General features: G+C 48.1%; 1 protein-coding gene across 2 annotated transcripts; it reads left to right on the forward strand.

Annotated features, from left to right (window-relative positions):
- The first annotated feature begins 886 nt into the window (after positions 1-886).
- YJU2B (YJU2 splicing factor homolog B) lies at positions 887-16,047 on the forward strand. Of its 2 annotated transcripts, none has more exons than XM_053582512.1 (10): positions 887-992; positions 3,810-4,013; positions 6,212-6,265; positions 7,295-7,377; positions 9,235-9,290; positions 9,948-10,008; positions 11,408-11,550; positions 11,661-11,833; positions 15,082-15,220; positions 15,360-16,047. In XM_053582512.1, exons 2-10 carry the CDS (start codon positions 4,011-4,013, stop codon positions 15,827-15,829), a joined length of 1,182 nt encoding a protein of 393 aa, XP_053438487.1. In that variant the 5' UTR covers positions 887-992; positions 3,810-4,010; the 3' UTR covers positions 15,830-16,047. The 2 variants fall into 2 exon arrangements, with proteins under 2 accessions (XP_053438487.1, XP_053438488.1); XM_053582513.1 differs by lacking the exon at positions 887-992 and adding an exon at positions 999-1,444.
- Positions 16,048-16,079: the final 32 nt, after the last annotated feature.

The raw sequence follows: 16,079 nt of genomic DNA on the forward strand, positions 1-16,079 counted from the left end.
AGTTTGAAGCATTCTGTGTACCAAAGGACATATTACTGTCTTCCTATAAAACTTACGGCCACTGAAATTTGAATTTTTTATCATTTTCACAAGTCATGAAATACTCTTTTTTTCTTTCAACCATTTAAAAATGGAAAACCACAGCCATGCGCACGGTGGCCCACGCCTGAAGTCCCAGATCACTTCAGGCCAGGAAATCCAGCTTTGGTAGGCTATGATTTCCATTATGAAGGTCACTGCACTTGAGCAGAATCTCGTCTCTAAGTAAATAAACATAAATAAAACAAAATAAATAAAATAATCAAATAAAAATAAGGCCAAGCACGGTAGCTCACACCTGCAATCCCAACACTTTGGAAGGCCAAGACGGGAGGATGGCTTGAGGCCAGAAGTTCTAGATCAGCCTGGGTAACATAGAGAGACCCTGTCTCTACAAAATTAAAATTAAAATAATCAGTCAGTAGTGGTGGTGGCCTCTGTAGTCCCAGCCACACGGGAGGCTGAGCCAGAAGGTTCACTTGAGCCCAAGAGCTCGAGGCTGCCCTGAGCTATGATGGCGCCACTGCACTCCAGTCCTGGCGACAGAACAAGACCTTGTCTCAAAAATAAACAAATAAGACTAGGGAGGAAAGTCTTAGTTCCCTGCCCGTTATAAAGTAGGCGGCCGGGTTGCTGCCGTTTGCCGGTCCTCGCGGAACTGCTGCAGTGCGCAGGACAGACCAGGGGTAGAGATGTCAAGAGCCAGGCCTCGCTGAGTGGGTGGGGAAGAGCGTGAGTCGTCGTGACGCGAGCGCGTTTGGAGAGGCGGTCTGGGATTGGTCCCTTCAGCGCTTGGAGCCCGCCACTTATCGGCACTTACCCAATCAGTGTGGCCTTACTGCCTCGCCCCGCCTCGCGCGGACGTCCCAGTCACGCGGAGAGAGCGCCGGGCTTCCTTGAACTCCCAGCGCACTTCCGGGCATAGTCTGGGCGTGACGTCGGAAGGAGGGCAGGTAAGTACCGACGGGCAGAGGGGTTGGTGGAGTGGCGGGCAGGCCCAGTAGGGCCGAGGATTGGGGGACAAGGCCGCCTCCTCACCCTGATCTTGGACCCTCCGGGCAAGATGTGTGCTCCAGGGAACGCAGAGCTCTGAGAGACGTGAGCTGTATATGCCCAGTGCTGGCCCAGGTCCCACCGACGACCCCCGACCCCAGTGACCGGCCCCCGGCCGCAACCCATCCCCGACCCATGTTATGACTGAAGGGCCCCAGAGTTTCCTCATCTGGAGTTTCCTCATCTGGGAAATGGGACCAATAAGACCCTATCTCAGTGGGTTGTGAAGATTTTGTAAAATGATGCTTTAAAACGGTGGGCATGAGAAATAACCAAACTGCTAACGTTTTAACTTAGTGTCAGTACTTCTGTGTTTAGAACAAAGCCTGAGTCTGGACAACAACCGTGTCAGGTTGGTAACTTCTATAAAACTTCATTTTACAGACGCAGAAAGTGAGGTTTGGAGAGACTAACCAATTTGCCCAAAGTCAAGCAGCTAGGAAGTAGCAGAGTTCCAGACCCAAGCTGCAAACCCTAGACAAATGAGGTCAATAATTAGTCTTGACACCAAGGACCAGAGATTTTTGGTTTTCATTATTTATGTTTTGTTTTGTTTTGTTTCTATATTTTTTTACTTTTTGGGAGATGGGGGGGGCTTTTTTGTATAGACCAGAGATTTCTATACATCCACCCTATAGTCCCCGCCTGCCATTCACTGGGGTAATAAAATCATCTTTAGGTACACATACCCCCAACACTCCTCTAAACTGAGTATTTACCCTGTGCAAGCACTTCCTGTATGTTATTTCATTCGCAGCTATCCCAGAAAGTGAGTCTTAATTATTTGCTCTTTATAGGTGAGGAAATTGAAGCTCAGGGAAGCATAGACACTGACCAAGGTCACTCAGCTGAGGAGTGGAAGCTGACGGGGAGGATTTAAGCCCACAGAACTGTGACCACCAAAGTGTTGGAGGGTACTTAGCTATTTTGTTGACAAAAGTATTTTTAGATTGGAATGGAACTAAGAAAAGTCCAATCCAAGGGGCATACTTTACAGATGACAGAGAGGTTTAGGGTTATGGGGGATTTGACAACCAGGGGTTTGCACCACTCACCCCACTCTGTCAAAATCTCTGCCATCGGCTTCTGCTGCTGTACAAGGTACTTAAGCCCCCAGTTTCGTCATTTGTCACCTGGAAATAATGGCAACATAATTCAGACTAAATGAAGCAATGATGTCAGACTCCTAGTGCAGCACCTGGCACACAGTAAACGTTATAGAGCAGGCACAGTTAAGTTGATAGAAAGCTAATCAGGGACTAAGCTTCCTGATTCTTGAGCAGGGACTGGTAAATTAGGCCTGCAGTCCAAAACCAACCTATCACCCAATTTTGTACAGCTTGCTGAAGCTTAGAATGGCTTTAAATTTTTGAATGGATGGGGAAAAATCAAAAGCAGAATAATATTTTGTGACAGATGACAGTTATGTGAAATTCAAATAAGATTTTATTGGAATGGGTCATGTCCGCTCATTTACATAATGTCTGGGGCTGCCTTCTAGCTATGAGGACAGAGTTGAGTTGTTGAGGCAGAGGTGATATTGTCAAAAAGCCACAAATAGTACTATCTAGCCCTTGACTAAAAATTTGCTAATCCCCATTCTAGAATACACTTCTGTGCCTCGCAGTGTTTCTTTTTAGTGAAAACTAGAACTTCCTTCTAGTTTAGACTTTTCTCCTTAAAGTTTCTCTTCCAAACATGGGAAGGGTCTCCCTACCTCCAATTTAAGGAGCCCCTGTATTTGATACCTGTGTTGCCTGCACTGGATCTTATGGAACCTCTTAGGGGATAATAACTGTTATTTCAGTTGTTCACTCAGCAGTTACCAGTTGCCACACACTCTGCTTGGTGTTGGGAATAGAACATAAGAGTGTGTGACCTACCTGAAAAAACATAAACAGACACAGGGTTATGTGATTGGAACTCCAGAGAAGTGACTGTAGGTTGGGTGGTCAGATTAGTCTTCTGATGGAGGTGATGTGTAAACAGAGACCTAGACAGCTGGTGGAAAAGCAGCCAAGGCAGAGAACAGCAGGAGTTGGCAGGCTTCACTTGGCCTTTGAAGACAACCAAGAAGCCAGTGTGGCTAAAACAGATTGATCAGAGGGTGAGGGCTAAGAGGTGGGCTTGGAGAAGCAGGCAGGAGCCTCACAGTCCATAGTAAGGGGTTTGAATTGATTCTAAAAATGGCAGATGGCTCGGCACCTGTAGCTCAGTGGCTAGGGCACCAGCCACATATACCAGAGCTGGTGGGTTCGAACCCAGCCCAGGCCTGTCAAACAACAATGACAACTACAACCAAAAAAAAAAATAGCCAGGCATTGTGGCAAGCGCCTGTAGTCCCAGCTACTTGGGAGGCTGAGGCAAGAGAATTGCTTAAGCCCGAGAGGTAGAGGATACTGTAAGCTGTGACACCACAGCACTCTACCCAGGGCCACATAGTGAGACTGTGTCTCAAAAAAATAAATAAATAAATAAATACAAATGGCAGGAATCTCAGGGGCAGGGAATTTAAGGAGAGTAACACATCAGTTCAAATTTTAGATCTTTCAGGCTGCTATCAGTTGAGCATGAGTCAAGGGCAAAGTCAGGAGACTTTGGGTGGGAGACCATACTGGCATTGATGGAGCCTGGACCAGGTCAGGGCCATGAAAAGAGAAAAAGTGATATGACATAGATGTTGGCTATAGAGTGGACAGGATGCCTTCTCTAAACAGACATACACAGGTCTTCGGATTCCTGTCTACTCCTGAGCAGAGTCTTGTCTGAGCTGGCACCACTGCACAGTCCACAACATCTTCACAAGAAAGCCTGTGGACCTTCTGCCAGGCTCCACGGGAGGACGGCTGGGCAGTGGATTCGGAGGCCAATTTCAGATCAGCTTCCCTGAGGGTGAGGACCAGTAGGCAGCCCCCAAAATGGTGAGTAGACAGACTTGTGCAGTTTGGGTTTCTCTCCTGGTCTCCTCCTAGAGTCTTTTCCCTCCTAGAGTTCCTTTCTCCTATCCTGGAGGTCTCAGTTGCTCTTGTCAAACTTTGGATCATGATCTTTTGGTACATTGGTTCTAAAACTTTGCTTTGCCCGGAAATAACCCAGGGAAGCTTTTTTCCTTTTCATTTTTTTAATTAGGTGACATTCACATAGCATTAACTATTTTAGGCCAGGCATGGTGGCTCCCACCTGTAATCTCTGCACTTCGGGAGGCTGAGGCAGGAGGATCTCTGGAGGCCAGGGATTGAGATCAGCAAGACCCTGTCTCTACAAAATATTTTTTGAAAAACTAGCTGGGCATGGTGGCACGTGTCTGTGGTCTCAGCTACTCAGGAGGTTGAATAGGATTGCTCAAGCCCAGGAGTTTGAGGTCTCACTAAGCTATGATGACACCACTGCATTCCAGCCTGAACAACAGAGCAATACCCCCATCTCTAAAAAAAATTAAAAATAGGGCAGCGCCTGTGTAGGGCGCTGGCCCCATATACCAAGGGTGGTGGGTTCGAACCCAGCCCCAGCCAAACTGCAACAAAAAATAGCTGGGCATTGTGCCGGGCGCCTGTAGTCCCAGCTATTCAGGAGGCTGAGGCAAGAGAATTGCCTAAGCCCAAGAGCTGGAGGTTGCTGTGAGCTATGATAGCACAGCACTCTACCAAAGGTGATAAAGTGAGACTGTCTCTAAAAAAAAAATTAATTAATTAAAAATAAAAATTAACCATTTTAGCACATTCAATTCTGTAGCATTTAGTACATAATTGTGTTGTCCAACCACCACTTCTGTCCAATTCCAAAATATTTTCATCCCCCTAAAAGGAAGTCCTGTCCCTATTAGCAGTCACTCCATTTCCCCCCTTCTCAGCCCCTAACAGCCACTAATCTTGCTTTCCGTCTCTATAGATTTGCCCATTGTAAACATTTCATATAAATAGAATTGCATACGAAGTATGCAATTGGCGTCCAGCTTCTTTCACTGAGCATCACGTTTTAATCCATATTGTGTCACCACTTGGTGCTTTATTCCTTTTTATGGCTGAATAATATTCCACTAGAGCAGTGGTTCTCAACCTGTGGGTCTCAGCCCCTTTGGACTGTATTAAAGGTTCACGACATCAGGAAGGTTGAGAACCACTGCACTAGAGGGACAGACCACATTTTGTTGGTGCAATCTTCTGTTAGTGGACTTTGGGTCATTTCTACCTTGGGCTTTTTTGAATCACACTGCTATGAACATTTGTATACTAGGATTTATTTGAGTTCCTCAGGGAGCTTTTTATAATAAAAGCCTAGTGTCCAAGCACTACAGGCCAGAGCAGATGCCCTGTGTGGAGACCTTCTGGGAGTGGGGCCCAGGCATCCCTATTTTGGAAACTCCTCAATGGAGTAGTTATATCTGAGTTTGACAAGCACTGTTAGGGTGGAATTTTTTTTTTTTTTTTTTTTCAGTTTTTGGCCGGATCCGGGTTTGAACCTGCTACCTCTGGTATATGGGGCCAGCATCCTACTCCTTTGAGCCACAGGCACCATCTGTTAGAGTGGATCTTTTTCTTTTGTAGAGACAGAGTCTCACTTTATGGCCCTTGGTAGAGTGCCGTGGCATCACACAGCTCACAGCAACCTCCAGCTTAAGCAATTCTCTTGCCTCAGCCTCCCGAGTAGCTGGGACTACAGTAGGCGCCTGCCACAACGCCCGGCTATTTTTTTGTTGTAGTTTGGCCGGGGCTGGGTTTGAACCCGCCACCCTCGGTATATGGGGCCGGTGCCCTACTCACTGAGCCACAGGTGCCTTCCTAGAGTGGATCTTAAAGTCAATTTAGCACGCATTTAACAAGAACAACTCTCATAGCCAGAATCCATGTTCTTTGATGAGACCTGTTCTTTAGCTTTTCTTTCAATTACCTTCCCCAAAAAAGCATGAAACGCACCACCGTAGAAGAGTCTGAACCTCATGGAATTTTTCAGTGTGACAGTAGGTTTCACCCAAATAGCCAGTCCCCAGTCAGACATTGATCCCAGCACTGTCCTCTAAGATGACCCCGAGTCTCTCTCGTTTAGGCCCTGCCCCTTGGGGCTACACAGGTAGGTCTCCTAGAGGGCCCTCTCTGAGTCACATCTCTCTTTTGCTTTCCAGGGTGAAAGGAAAGGTGTGAACAAATACTACCCTCCGGATTTCAACCCTGAAAAGGTAAGGAGCAGGTTCCTTTCTGCAAGCCGCGATAGCAAAGAGACCCCTCTTGAAGTCAGAGCCTTACTGGCGGAAGGATAGGTAGCCCTGAGATATTTCTGCCTTCCACTTGTCACCTGAATCTCAGAGTTGTTTTCACTCCTGGGTGATAAATGTGCCTCTGTGTCCAGCATTCTTTGTCCAGCATTGGGCTTAGTGTGTTTATAGCAGAGCTGAGGATGAGGCTGAGAACACAGGGTTAGGATCAGATCTCCTGGCTCCCCCAGCTCCAGTTCCTCTGGCATGCCGGTTGTCTCCTCTGCTTGGAACCTTTTCTTCCTTTGACTACACTTTTTCACTTCCTTTAGGTTGTTTCTCTTGAGGTTCTTCCTGACATACCATTCATGTGTTTGTGTAACATCCATCTCCCCCGAATAGAATGTCTGCTCCACAGAGGCAGAGGTAGTTGTCTCTCTTGTTCATGGCTATGTGTCCTCACATAATAGGCTCTCAGTAAGGGCCTGAGTGTCCCATCTGCATGGTCTTAAGCAAAGGACTCAGCCTGTCTGTGCCGAAGCTTCCCCTTGTGTCAGAAATGGGAAATTAAACGACCTAATTTCACAGAATCACTGGGGGTTTAAAATGTGCTGACTCACATGAAGTACCCAGTGTTTGCTAGTATTGTCATCTCACATAATCCTCCCCACAAAACCCAGAGATAATGATGATCATTATCCCCAGTTGACAGATTGCAGAAACTGTGGCTTGGGAAGGCAAAAAGTGAGATAACTTGCCCCGGGTCACATGGCCCTTTCAGTTCATAAATGGAAGAGGGGCCGCTCAAATTCACATGTTCCTGATTCCAAGCCCACATACTTCACCAAGTCCTCTGTGCCTCCTATATTGCTGTATACAACCACCCTGTAGGACATAAGAACAAGCCCTCGCCCAACCTTTTAGGTACTTGTCCCAAAGCTTTGGGGCTAGAACAAAGAATGAACTCCTCTGGCTCAGCAAGTGCTAATCTATTCCCTTGTCTGTTCCGCATAGCATGGCTCCCTCAACCGGTACCACAATAGCCACCCTCTTCGGGAGCGAGCTCGGAAGCTATCACAAGGCATCCTCGTCATTCGGTAAGGCCCTAATATCACCTGAGAACCTATGCCTTTGGTGCCACCATACAACTGTCTCATTCAGCAGCCCCAATTGGCCCAGTACTGCAGGGTCTTAATTCCATACAGCAGTAAGTCACCACATCACCTATTGCTATGTAACAAAACAATAAGCGTTAGTTATTGCTCACAGGTCTTTGGCTCAACTGGGTGCCTCTCCTGGGCTTGGAAGGGCTGGGCTTATTCGAATGTCCAGAAGTTGGAGCCTGGCTTTTCTAGCAGAGCCTTGACCCGTGCAGCTGCCTGTGCTCCTTGGTGTGTCTCATCCTCCAATACGCCAGCCTTGGCCTGCTCACATAGCAGTGTCAGGGTTCCAAAGCAGAATCGTGCAAGGCCTTTTAAGGCCAAGACCAGAAATGGCACACCATCTCTCTGTCTCACTGATTGCCTATGAGGCTTGGGATTCTAGGGGTAGAACAATAGACTCCATCTCTTTTGTTGTTGTTGTTGTTTCTTTATTTTCTTTTTGACTCCATCTCTTGATGGGAAGAGCTGCAGAGTTACATGACAAAGTGCACAGATGTGGAGAGGATAAAGCATCAGCCATTACTGCAATGAACCCAGCTCAGGCAGCGGCCCTTCCCTCAGGGTTCTCCTCTTACCTCTGGCCAGCATCTCAATAGATTATCTGTGGGAGGAAGCAGAACCCAGCTTGTTTTGTCCCCTTCCTTGTGTGCTATGACCTTAATTGCTGAGATCTGCCCTGGACCTGAGCAGAGGTTCAGGTAACAAGACTGTCAGAGGCAGAAATGTGTATAGAAGAAAATTCATGATGCCTATTCCCAGAAGTGGCCTGAGGAGCTACAGGGCTGAAGGACACCTCAAAAACTCCCACCTTATCTTCAAACTCCAGCATGGACCAGATTTGCCTGCCTCTCTCCTGCCCATACCACTTCCAGTCTCTCTGTTTGCCAATCCCTCATCTCTACCTGCGCAGTGTCTTTAATTCAACTCATTGGCTACTGAATGGTTTTAGTTTAAAAGGAAAACTTTGTCACTACTGTTAGGTATGTGGAAAACCAAGATTGCGTGTCATAAATGGAACTATGAAAAAGAAATACAAATACATGCTGGCTCAGACCTGTAACCCAGCACTTTGGGAAACCACAGCAGAAGCGTCACTTGAGGCCAGGAGTTTGAGACCAGCCTAGGCAAAAGAGTAAAACCCTGTCTCTAAAAAAGATTAAATTAAAAATAAAAAAACAACAACAACAATACAACTACTTTTCTTTTTTAGCTCACAGCAATCTCAAACTCTTGGACTCAAGAGATTCTCTTGCCTCAGCCTCCCATGTAGCTGGGACTGCAGGCACCTGCCACACACCTGACTATTTTTTTTTTAGAGATGGGGTCTCGCTCTTGCTCTGGCTGGTCTCAAACCCATGAGCTCAGGCAATCCACCTGCCTCGGCTTCCCAGAGTGCTAGGATTATAGGTGTGAGCCACCACACCCAACACAACTACTTTTCTTTAATCAGACAACACTGGGGCTAGCTCCTTGAGTCTATTTCTTTTTCTGTTCAGAAGCTGGTTTAGCTGATGCAGTGAGGGGTTAAAGACACAGTGGCTCCCTAAGGACACTTCTGGACTCAGTCAGTTGGCTAGAGAGTGTGACAGGGAGAGGACCTGTTCAGTTAAAGGAGCGACCATGATTCTTCATCCTCTTTTGTCTTCGCCCTTGGCAAGGCGACTGCAGCAACTCCCATGAAGAGGTGCAGTCAGTTGCCCAACCCCTCGAATTGCAACTACAGCCACAGATGTGGGACATCAAAAGAGCCCAAGTATACAAATGCAAATGAGATCTTGTCTGTCTTTGTAGATTTGAGATGCCATATAACATCTGGTGCGATGGCTGCAAGAACCACATTGGCATGGGTGAGCCTCTGCCTGCCCCTGACCATTCAGTCCTGCAAACATCAGGTTCCTTAATTACTGGACACAATGAGATACCATTTCCACCCAGGGGTTCCAGATCAGGAGTCAGGGAGGAGACAGGCACCCAAATGACTGTGTGCAAAGTTTCTTTGCAGAGCAGTTAGAAAGTTAGGCTCTGAGAACCAGCTGTGGTGGCTCATGCCTATAATCCTAGCACTCTGAGAAGCCAAGGTAGGTTTGCTTGAGCTCAGGAGTTCAAGACCAGCCTGTACAAGAGCAAGGCTTCATCTCTACTAAAAATAGAAAAACTAGCAGGGCTTAGTGGCATACGCCAGTAGTCCTAACTACTCAGGGGCTAAAGCAAGAAGATTGCTCAAGCCCAAGAGTTTGAGGTTGCTATAAGCTGTGATAACACCACAGCACTCTACCCAGGGCAACAGAGTGAGACTCTGTCTCAAAAAAGAAACAAAGGTTGGGCTCTGGATTTAAATCCCATTTCTACACCCTTTCTAGCTGGGTGACACAGAGCCTCTATGTGCCCCAGTTTACCCATTGGTAAACTTCCAGTGGTAATGAAATACCACCCACACCTGTCCCCTGTCCAGAGAAAAGATGCTAGGAGTGGCCTGAACCTCTGCATTCTCCTTTCTCTACCAGGTGTTCGTTACAATGCGGAGAAGAAGAAGGTTGGCAATTACTACACAACTCCAATCTACAGGTAAGGGCAGCTTGGTGACATCTCAGGAACATATGGGGTGGCCACAGGGCAGGGAGGCTTCAGAGGAATCTGAACCAGGAGAGAAGCTTGTACCCTGTTGGCAGTTCCTGGCAGTACTCTCATGGAAACTGTCCTTTGGCAATCAGGGCATGTTCCTCTGCTCAGAATCCTCCATAGCTCCCACCTTTCTCAATAAAAACCCACGTCCTCCCCTGGCTTACAAGTCCTCACATGCTATGTGCATCCCTTCCTCGCTCTCACCTCCTGTCACTCTCCCTCTCACTCACTCTGCTTAGGCCACACAGCCTCCTCCTCACTGACCCTCACACACCCCAGGGACATGCCCATCTCTGTTCCTTACACCTAAAACAGTCGTTCTCAACCTTCCAAATGCCGCGACCCTTTAATACAGTTCCTCATGTTGTGGTGACTCCCAACCATAAAATTATTTCCATTGCTACTTCATAACTGTAACTTTGCTACTGTTATGAATCGTAATATAAATATCTAATATGCAGGATGTATTTAGGTGACCCCTATGAAAGGGTCATTCAACCCCCAAAGAGGTCGTGACCCACAGGTTGAGAACCACTGACCTAGAATGTTCTTCCCCAGGTAGCTAGTTGCAAGGCTCCCTCCCTCAACTTGGGTTTCTGTTCAAACACCAGCCCTCAGTGAGACCTTTTCTAATGCAGTGCTCATCATCAGACATTGTGTGTTGGTTTGTGCCCTTCCTGTGGAGGTGTTCCTGCTCTTGGAGCCTCTCCAAGAGAATATTGGCTTGTTCCACTGCCTTGTAGTGTCCCCAGGAGCTGGCACCAAGCCTGCCACAGAACAACCTATTGGGAGGGCTTATTGAATGAATGAATGAATGAATGAACAAATGAACAGAGGCATTTGAATGAATGGGCAAGTATACAAATAAACGAATGAACAAGGGAACAAACAAATGAACCAATGGTGGATGGAACAAACAAACGTTGAATGAACTAATTAACAAGTGAATGAATTAATAAACTAATTAATAAATGAATGGATACACACTCCCTGGGTGAGGGGTTCTTTCACAACTGGAATTTTACCTTGAAAGTGAGACAATATAATCTAAAAATTTGTACCCTTGCATTAATTTGAAATAAATCAATAAATGAATGGATGAGTGAACAAACGAATGAATGAGCAGTTTCATTCTCTGATGATAGGTCAGTTCTGAATGGGTTGCTGGAACATGTCCCTCTCGCCCATGGCTCTGCTCCCAGATCCAGAGTCTGGTGCACAGTAGGTGCTCAGTGAATTCTTGTCGAAGGATGTGAATACATAGAAGGAAGCAGGCAGAGGTGACTGGTGTCTTGGGACACGTCCTCCACCCCCAGACTCCCACTTGCCACCCCCCAACCAGGTTCCGGATGAAATGCCACCTCTGTGTCAACTACATCGAGATGCAGACAGACCCTGCCAACTGCGACTACGTGATTGTAAGTGGTGCCCAGCGCAAAGAGGAGCGCTGGGACATGGCAGACAACGAACAGGTGCTGACGACAGGTGAGTACTACCTGCCTGTCTGCCTGGGACCTCTCAGGCCAGCCTCTCTAGGCGCAATCCTGTGCCCACCTGGAGCCCCCAGAGGCCCAGCTGAGTTCAGGTTGTTTCAGAGCATGAGAAGAAGCAGAAGCTGGAGACAGACGCCATGTTCCGGCTGGAGCACGGTGAGGCCGACCGGGGCACACTAAAGAAGGCACTTCCTACCCTAAGTCACATCCAGGAGGCCCAGAGTGCCTGGAAGGATGACTTCGCCCTCAATAGCATGCTGAGGAGAAGGTTCCGGGTGAGTGGGGCTCCTACTCAGGGTCAGGGAGAACGCACAGTGGGCTGAGACCTGGGGCCAGCCCTTGTCCCACCACATCCTAAGCTGTGAGCAGGTCATTGTACCCTCTGAGCCTCAGTTTCCCAAACTGCCACATGGGATCATGCCCTGTGTTTGGGGAGGAGGGTTGCCCTGGCTAGAATGCCATGGTGTCAGCCTAGCCCCCAGCAACCTCAAACTCCTAGGTTCAAACGAGCCTCCTTTCTCAGCCTCCCAAATAGCTGGAACTTTAGGCACCTGCACAATCCTGGCTAATTTTTTCTGTTCTTTAATTTTTAGAGATAAGGTTTCACTCTTGCTCAGGCTGGTCTTAACCTCCTGAGCTCAAGGGATCCACCCACCCCACCCTCAGAGTGCTGGGGTTAGAGGCATGAGCCACCATACTGGCCCCATGCCCTGTGTTAATCCATCCCTGCTCCTATAATAAAAACACCTTAGACTGGGTAATTTGTAAATAATAGAAATTTATTCCTTACTGTTCTGGAGACCAAGGTCCAAGGTGTTAGGAGGGCGCAGTCCTCATAACACATCTTACTGCAACCTCATTTGATAGGAGGGATGAACAAACACCCTTGATCCTCTTTTATAAGGACACTAATCCCATGGAAATGTGTTTCCGTGAAAAATACACCATCCTAACTTAATGATGCCCCCTAGGGCCTGAGTTTTTATCTATTTTCTTGAAGAAGCTCTTGGATATGAACCCACCTCTTAATACTTTAATGTTAGAGATTGAGTTTCAGTATAAGAATTTAGTGGGGGGACACAAACATTGAGACCACAGCTTATTCCTGCTTCTCTGTGCTATGGAAAGTGATGCCTCTTAGGAAGCCCACAGTCCTTTCCCCTAGAGAAATGGGCCATCATTTCCAGCAAATTCTGAAAGGCCAGGGCCAGCAGTAATGACAAGATGGTGAACTCCTGACACGTTTCATAGGGCCATTTAACCATCCTGAAATGAAATTCATACATCATTAACCCACCCCCACACCATTTCCAGAATCATCGCTACAGTGCCCTAAATGTAACAAACAGGGAAAATGATCTTAATGAAATACAGTAATATGTATTACAATATGTAAATACTTGACACCTGAGCCTGTATTTAGAGTCCCTGAGGGCACAAATCCATCCACCAGACTCACACCACCAGGGACACTGTCTTGGAACAGAGGATAACCCTGGGGCACACAGGGGCTGCCACAGTTGAGATAAAAATAACTTGGTGAAACTGTCAGAATGAGTCAGAGGGTTTTCACCTCAAGTGGCAGTAGAACTAGAAGGTCTGGCAGATCATGAGGACCTTCTCCCTTCTCCCTCCACCTTGCACTGGTGGGCAACTGGTGCCCCTGGGCACCGCACACAGAGCCCAGGCAGGAGCGCCCCAGGCCCTGCCATGAGGCACAAACTCTAGTCTTACATCCCACCATTCCCATCTCCTCTTGTCTCCTTTTCTGGTCATTCTGTGGTCATTATTATTAGGGCAAAAACTGCTAGTTTTCTTACTGTTTGTTACTGAAAAGGTATCTCTGCCCTGTGTGTCCCCTGCCTACTGGGCATCTCCACATGGGGAGTCTACAAATCCATCTGTAACCTGCCCCACCTGCACCCCCCCACCCCCACCTTCTCAATAGAGGCAGCTCTTTCCTTCCAGGCATTCGGGCCCCAAACCCTGGAATCAGCTGTGACATGTCTTTCTATAATCTTCCTGTCTGTCCATTAGCAGTTCTGCCAGGCTTTGCCTTCAAATGATATCCAGTGTCTGTCTGCTTCCATCAAATTCTACAGTCCGCATCTCCTGCCTGGAGCCATGTGGCACGGCCATCATGCTGTTCCCTTCATAGCCACCAGTGTCAGATCACATCCTCAGAACCTTCTGTGCCTCTCTCCTCACTCAGAGTAGAAACTGAAGTCCTTCCCACAGCCCTTTCCTCTCCCCACCTCTACATACTACATATTGAAATACATACTACTATATTTCATGTTCCTCCATCTTCCCCTCATCCATTCCACACCGTCCACACTTCTGTCTCGGGCTTTGCATGGGCTGTTCACTACACCTTGGAACACTTCCTCCAGATGTCCACATCGCTTCCTCACTCATACATCTTTTCTGAAATGTGACTTTTCATGGCGAGACCGTCCTTTTTTTTTATTTTTTAAGACACTCTCACTATGTCACCCTCAATAGAGTGCTATGGTGTCACAGCTCACAGCAACTTCTGGCTCTTGGGCTTAAGCAATTCTCTTCCCTCAGCCTTCAAGTACAGGGAGTACAGGTGCCCACCACAATGCCCGGCTAGTTTTTTGTTGTAGTTGTTCTTGTTTGGCAGGCCAAGGCTGGGTTCAAACCCGCCAGCCCCAGTGTATGTGGCTGGCGCCCTAGCTGCTGAACTATAGGCACCAAGCCAGGAGACTTTCCTGTCCCCCTATAATCACCACAGTTAAAGTTGAACCCCCAACCCACTCCCCACCTGCCCTGCATTTAAAAATTTTTTTTTATTTATTATTAAATCATAGCTGTGTACATTAATGCAATCATGGGGCACCATATACTGGTTTTATATACCATTTGACACATTTTCATCACACTGGTTAACATAGCCTTCCTGGCATTTTCTTAGTTATTATGTTGAGACATTTACATTCTACATTTAGTAAGTTTCACATGTACCCTTGTAAGATGCACTGTAGGTGTAATCCCACTAACCACCCTCCCTCCGCCCATCCTCCCCCATCCCCTCACTTTTTTTTTTTTTTTTTGTGGAGACAGTGTCTTGCTCTGTCACCCAGACTGGAGTATAGTGATACAGTCCTAGGCTCAAGAGATCCTCCTCCCCCAGCCTCCCGAGTAGCTGGGACCACAGGCATGCACCACCACACCTACCCCTTCTCTGCATTCTTCTTACTATGACACTTTGTCTTGGCCATTAGAAGGTCAGCTCCATAAGGGTTTTTGCCCACTTCTGTATCCCCAGTGTCTGGAACAAGGCCTTGTACAAGGTCAGTGTCCCACAAATACTTGCAGAATGAATGAGGGACAGACAAGGATATGTATTAATGACTATTTCAGCTCCCACTTGTTGAGTGGCTTCTGTGTCTCAGGCACTGTGAGGGCCTTCCCTCACATAAGTAATGCCCGTTGGGACATAAGGAGAAGCAGGGCTTTAATGCAGCCCTCCATCCCGATGCTTTCTCCCTACACACAGGAAAAGAAAAAAGCCATCCAGGAGGAGGAGGAGAGAGACCATGCACTGCAGGCCAAGGCGAGCCTGACCATCCCATTGGTGCCTGAGACAGAGGATGACCGCAGGCTGGCTGCCCTTCTCAAGTTTCACACCCCGGACTGTGCGTGGGAAGCCAGGGGGTGGGGAGGCTCCCAGGGGTTGGGGGAGAGATGGGGCCTCCTCAGCGATGAGTGGATGTTGGCAGGAGAGCAGCTCTGGACCCCCTAACTTGCTCCCTTCAAACGTCCTCTCCCCCTCAGCCTATGAGGACAAGCAAAAACTCAAGCGGACAGAGATTATCAGCCGCTCCTGGTTTCCCTCCGTCCCGGGCTCCAGCACCAGCAGCAAAGTTAGCAGCGTCCTGAAGAAGCTCACCCAGAGCCGCAAAACCATGCCCACCAGCTCCCCCATCACAGTGGGGGACCTGGGCATTGTGCGGAGGAAGTCCCGGGATGTCCCAGAGAACCTGCAGCATGCAGCTGAGACCTCCATGTCTGGAGAACCTCAGGTGCCAGAGGAGGTTACCCAGGACAAGACTATATCCCCTGGACGCTGTCCTCAGGAGCAAGCAAAGACCCCCCCGACAAGAGGGCAGGAGGGAAGCTGTCAGGACAAGCCCCTTTCCCCACCAGGGTCCTCCCAGGAGGCAGCTGACCCCACAGACACACCTCACCCCTGCAACCTCAGCTCCTCCCTTGTGGCTGACTACTCTGGCTCAGAGAGTGAGTGAGTGAGCATTTATGGACTAGACCCCCTCCAGAGGCCATGAAACACCCAGGAGGCCCTGCACAGGCTGCAGACACCTGCTCACCCACCAGCCCCTGGAGAGCTCAAATGCTATCCCCTTCCCTAGACCTGCCTTCCCACAATGATGGAGTTGTTATTTATTTGGTCCTGGTGAGGGTGTTTGTGCCTTGTGAGCCCTGGACATTAAAGCCCTGCTCTTTGCCCCTGCCTTGGGTTACTAGAAGGTGCTCGGT

This window comes from Nycticebus coucang, chromosome 3 (genome assembly GCF_027406575.1).
Source record: "Nycticebus coucang isolate mNycCou1 chromosome 3, mNycCou1.pri, whole genome shotgun sequence".
NCBI classification, from domain to species: Eukaryota; Metazoa; Chordata; class Mammalia; order Primates; family Lorisidae; genus Nycticebus; species Nycticebus coucang.

Coding starts and splice junctions, on each gene's coding strand:
- YJU2B (XM_053582512.1), top strand. Junction 10,009..11,407: donor TACACAACTCCAATCTACAG/GTAAGGGCAGCT, acceptor CCCCCCAACCAG/GTTCCGGATGAAATGCCACC. Junction 11,834..15,081: donor TGCTGAGGAGAAGGTTCCGG/GTGAGTGGGGCT, acceptor CCCTACACACAG/GAAAAGAAAAAAGCCATCCA.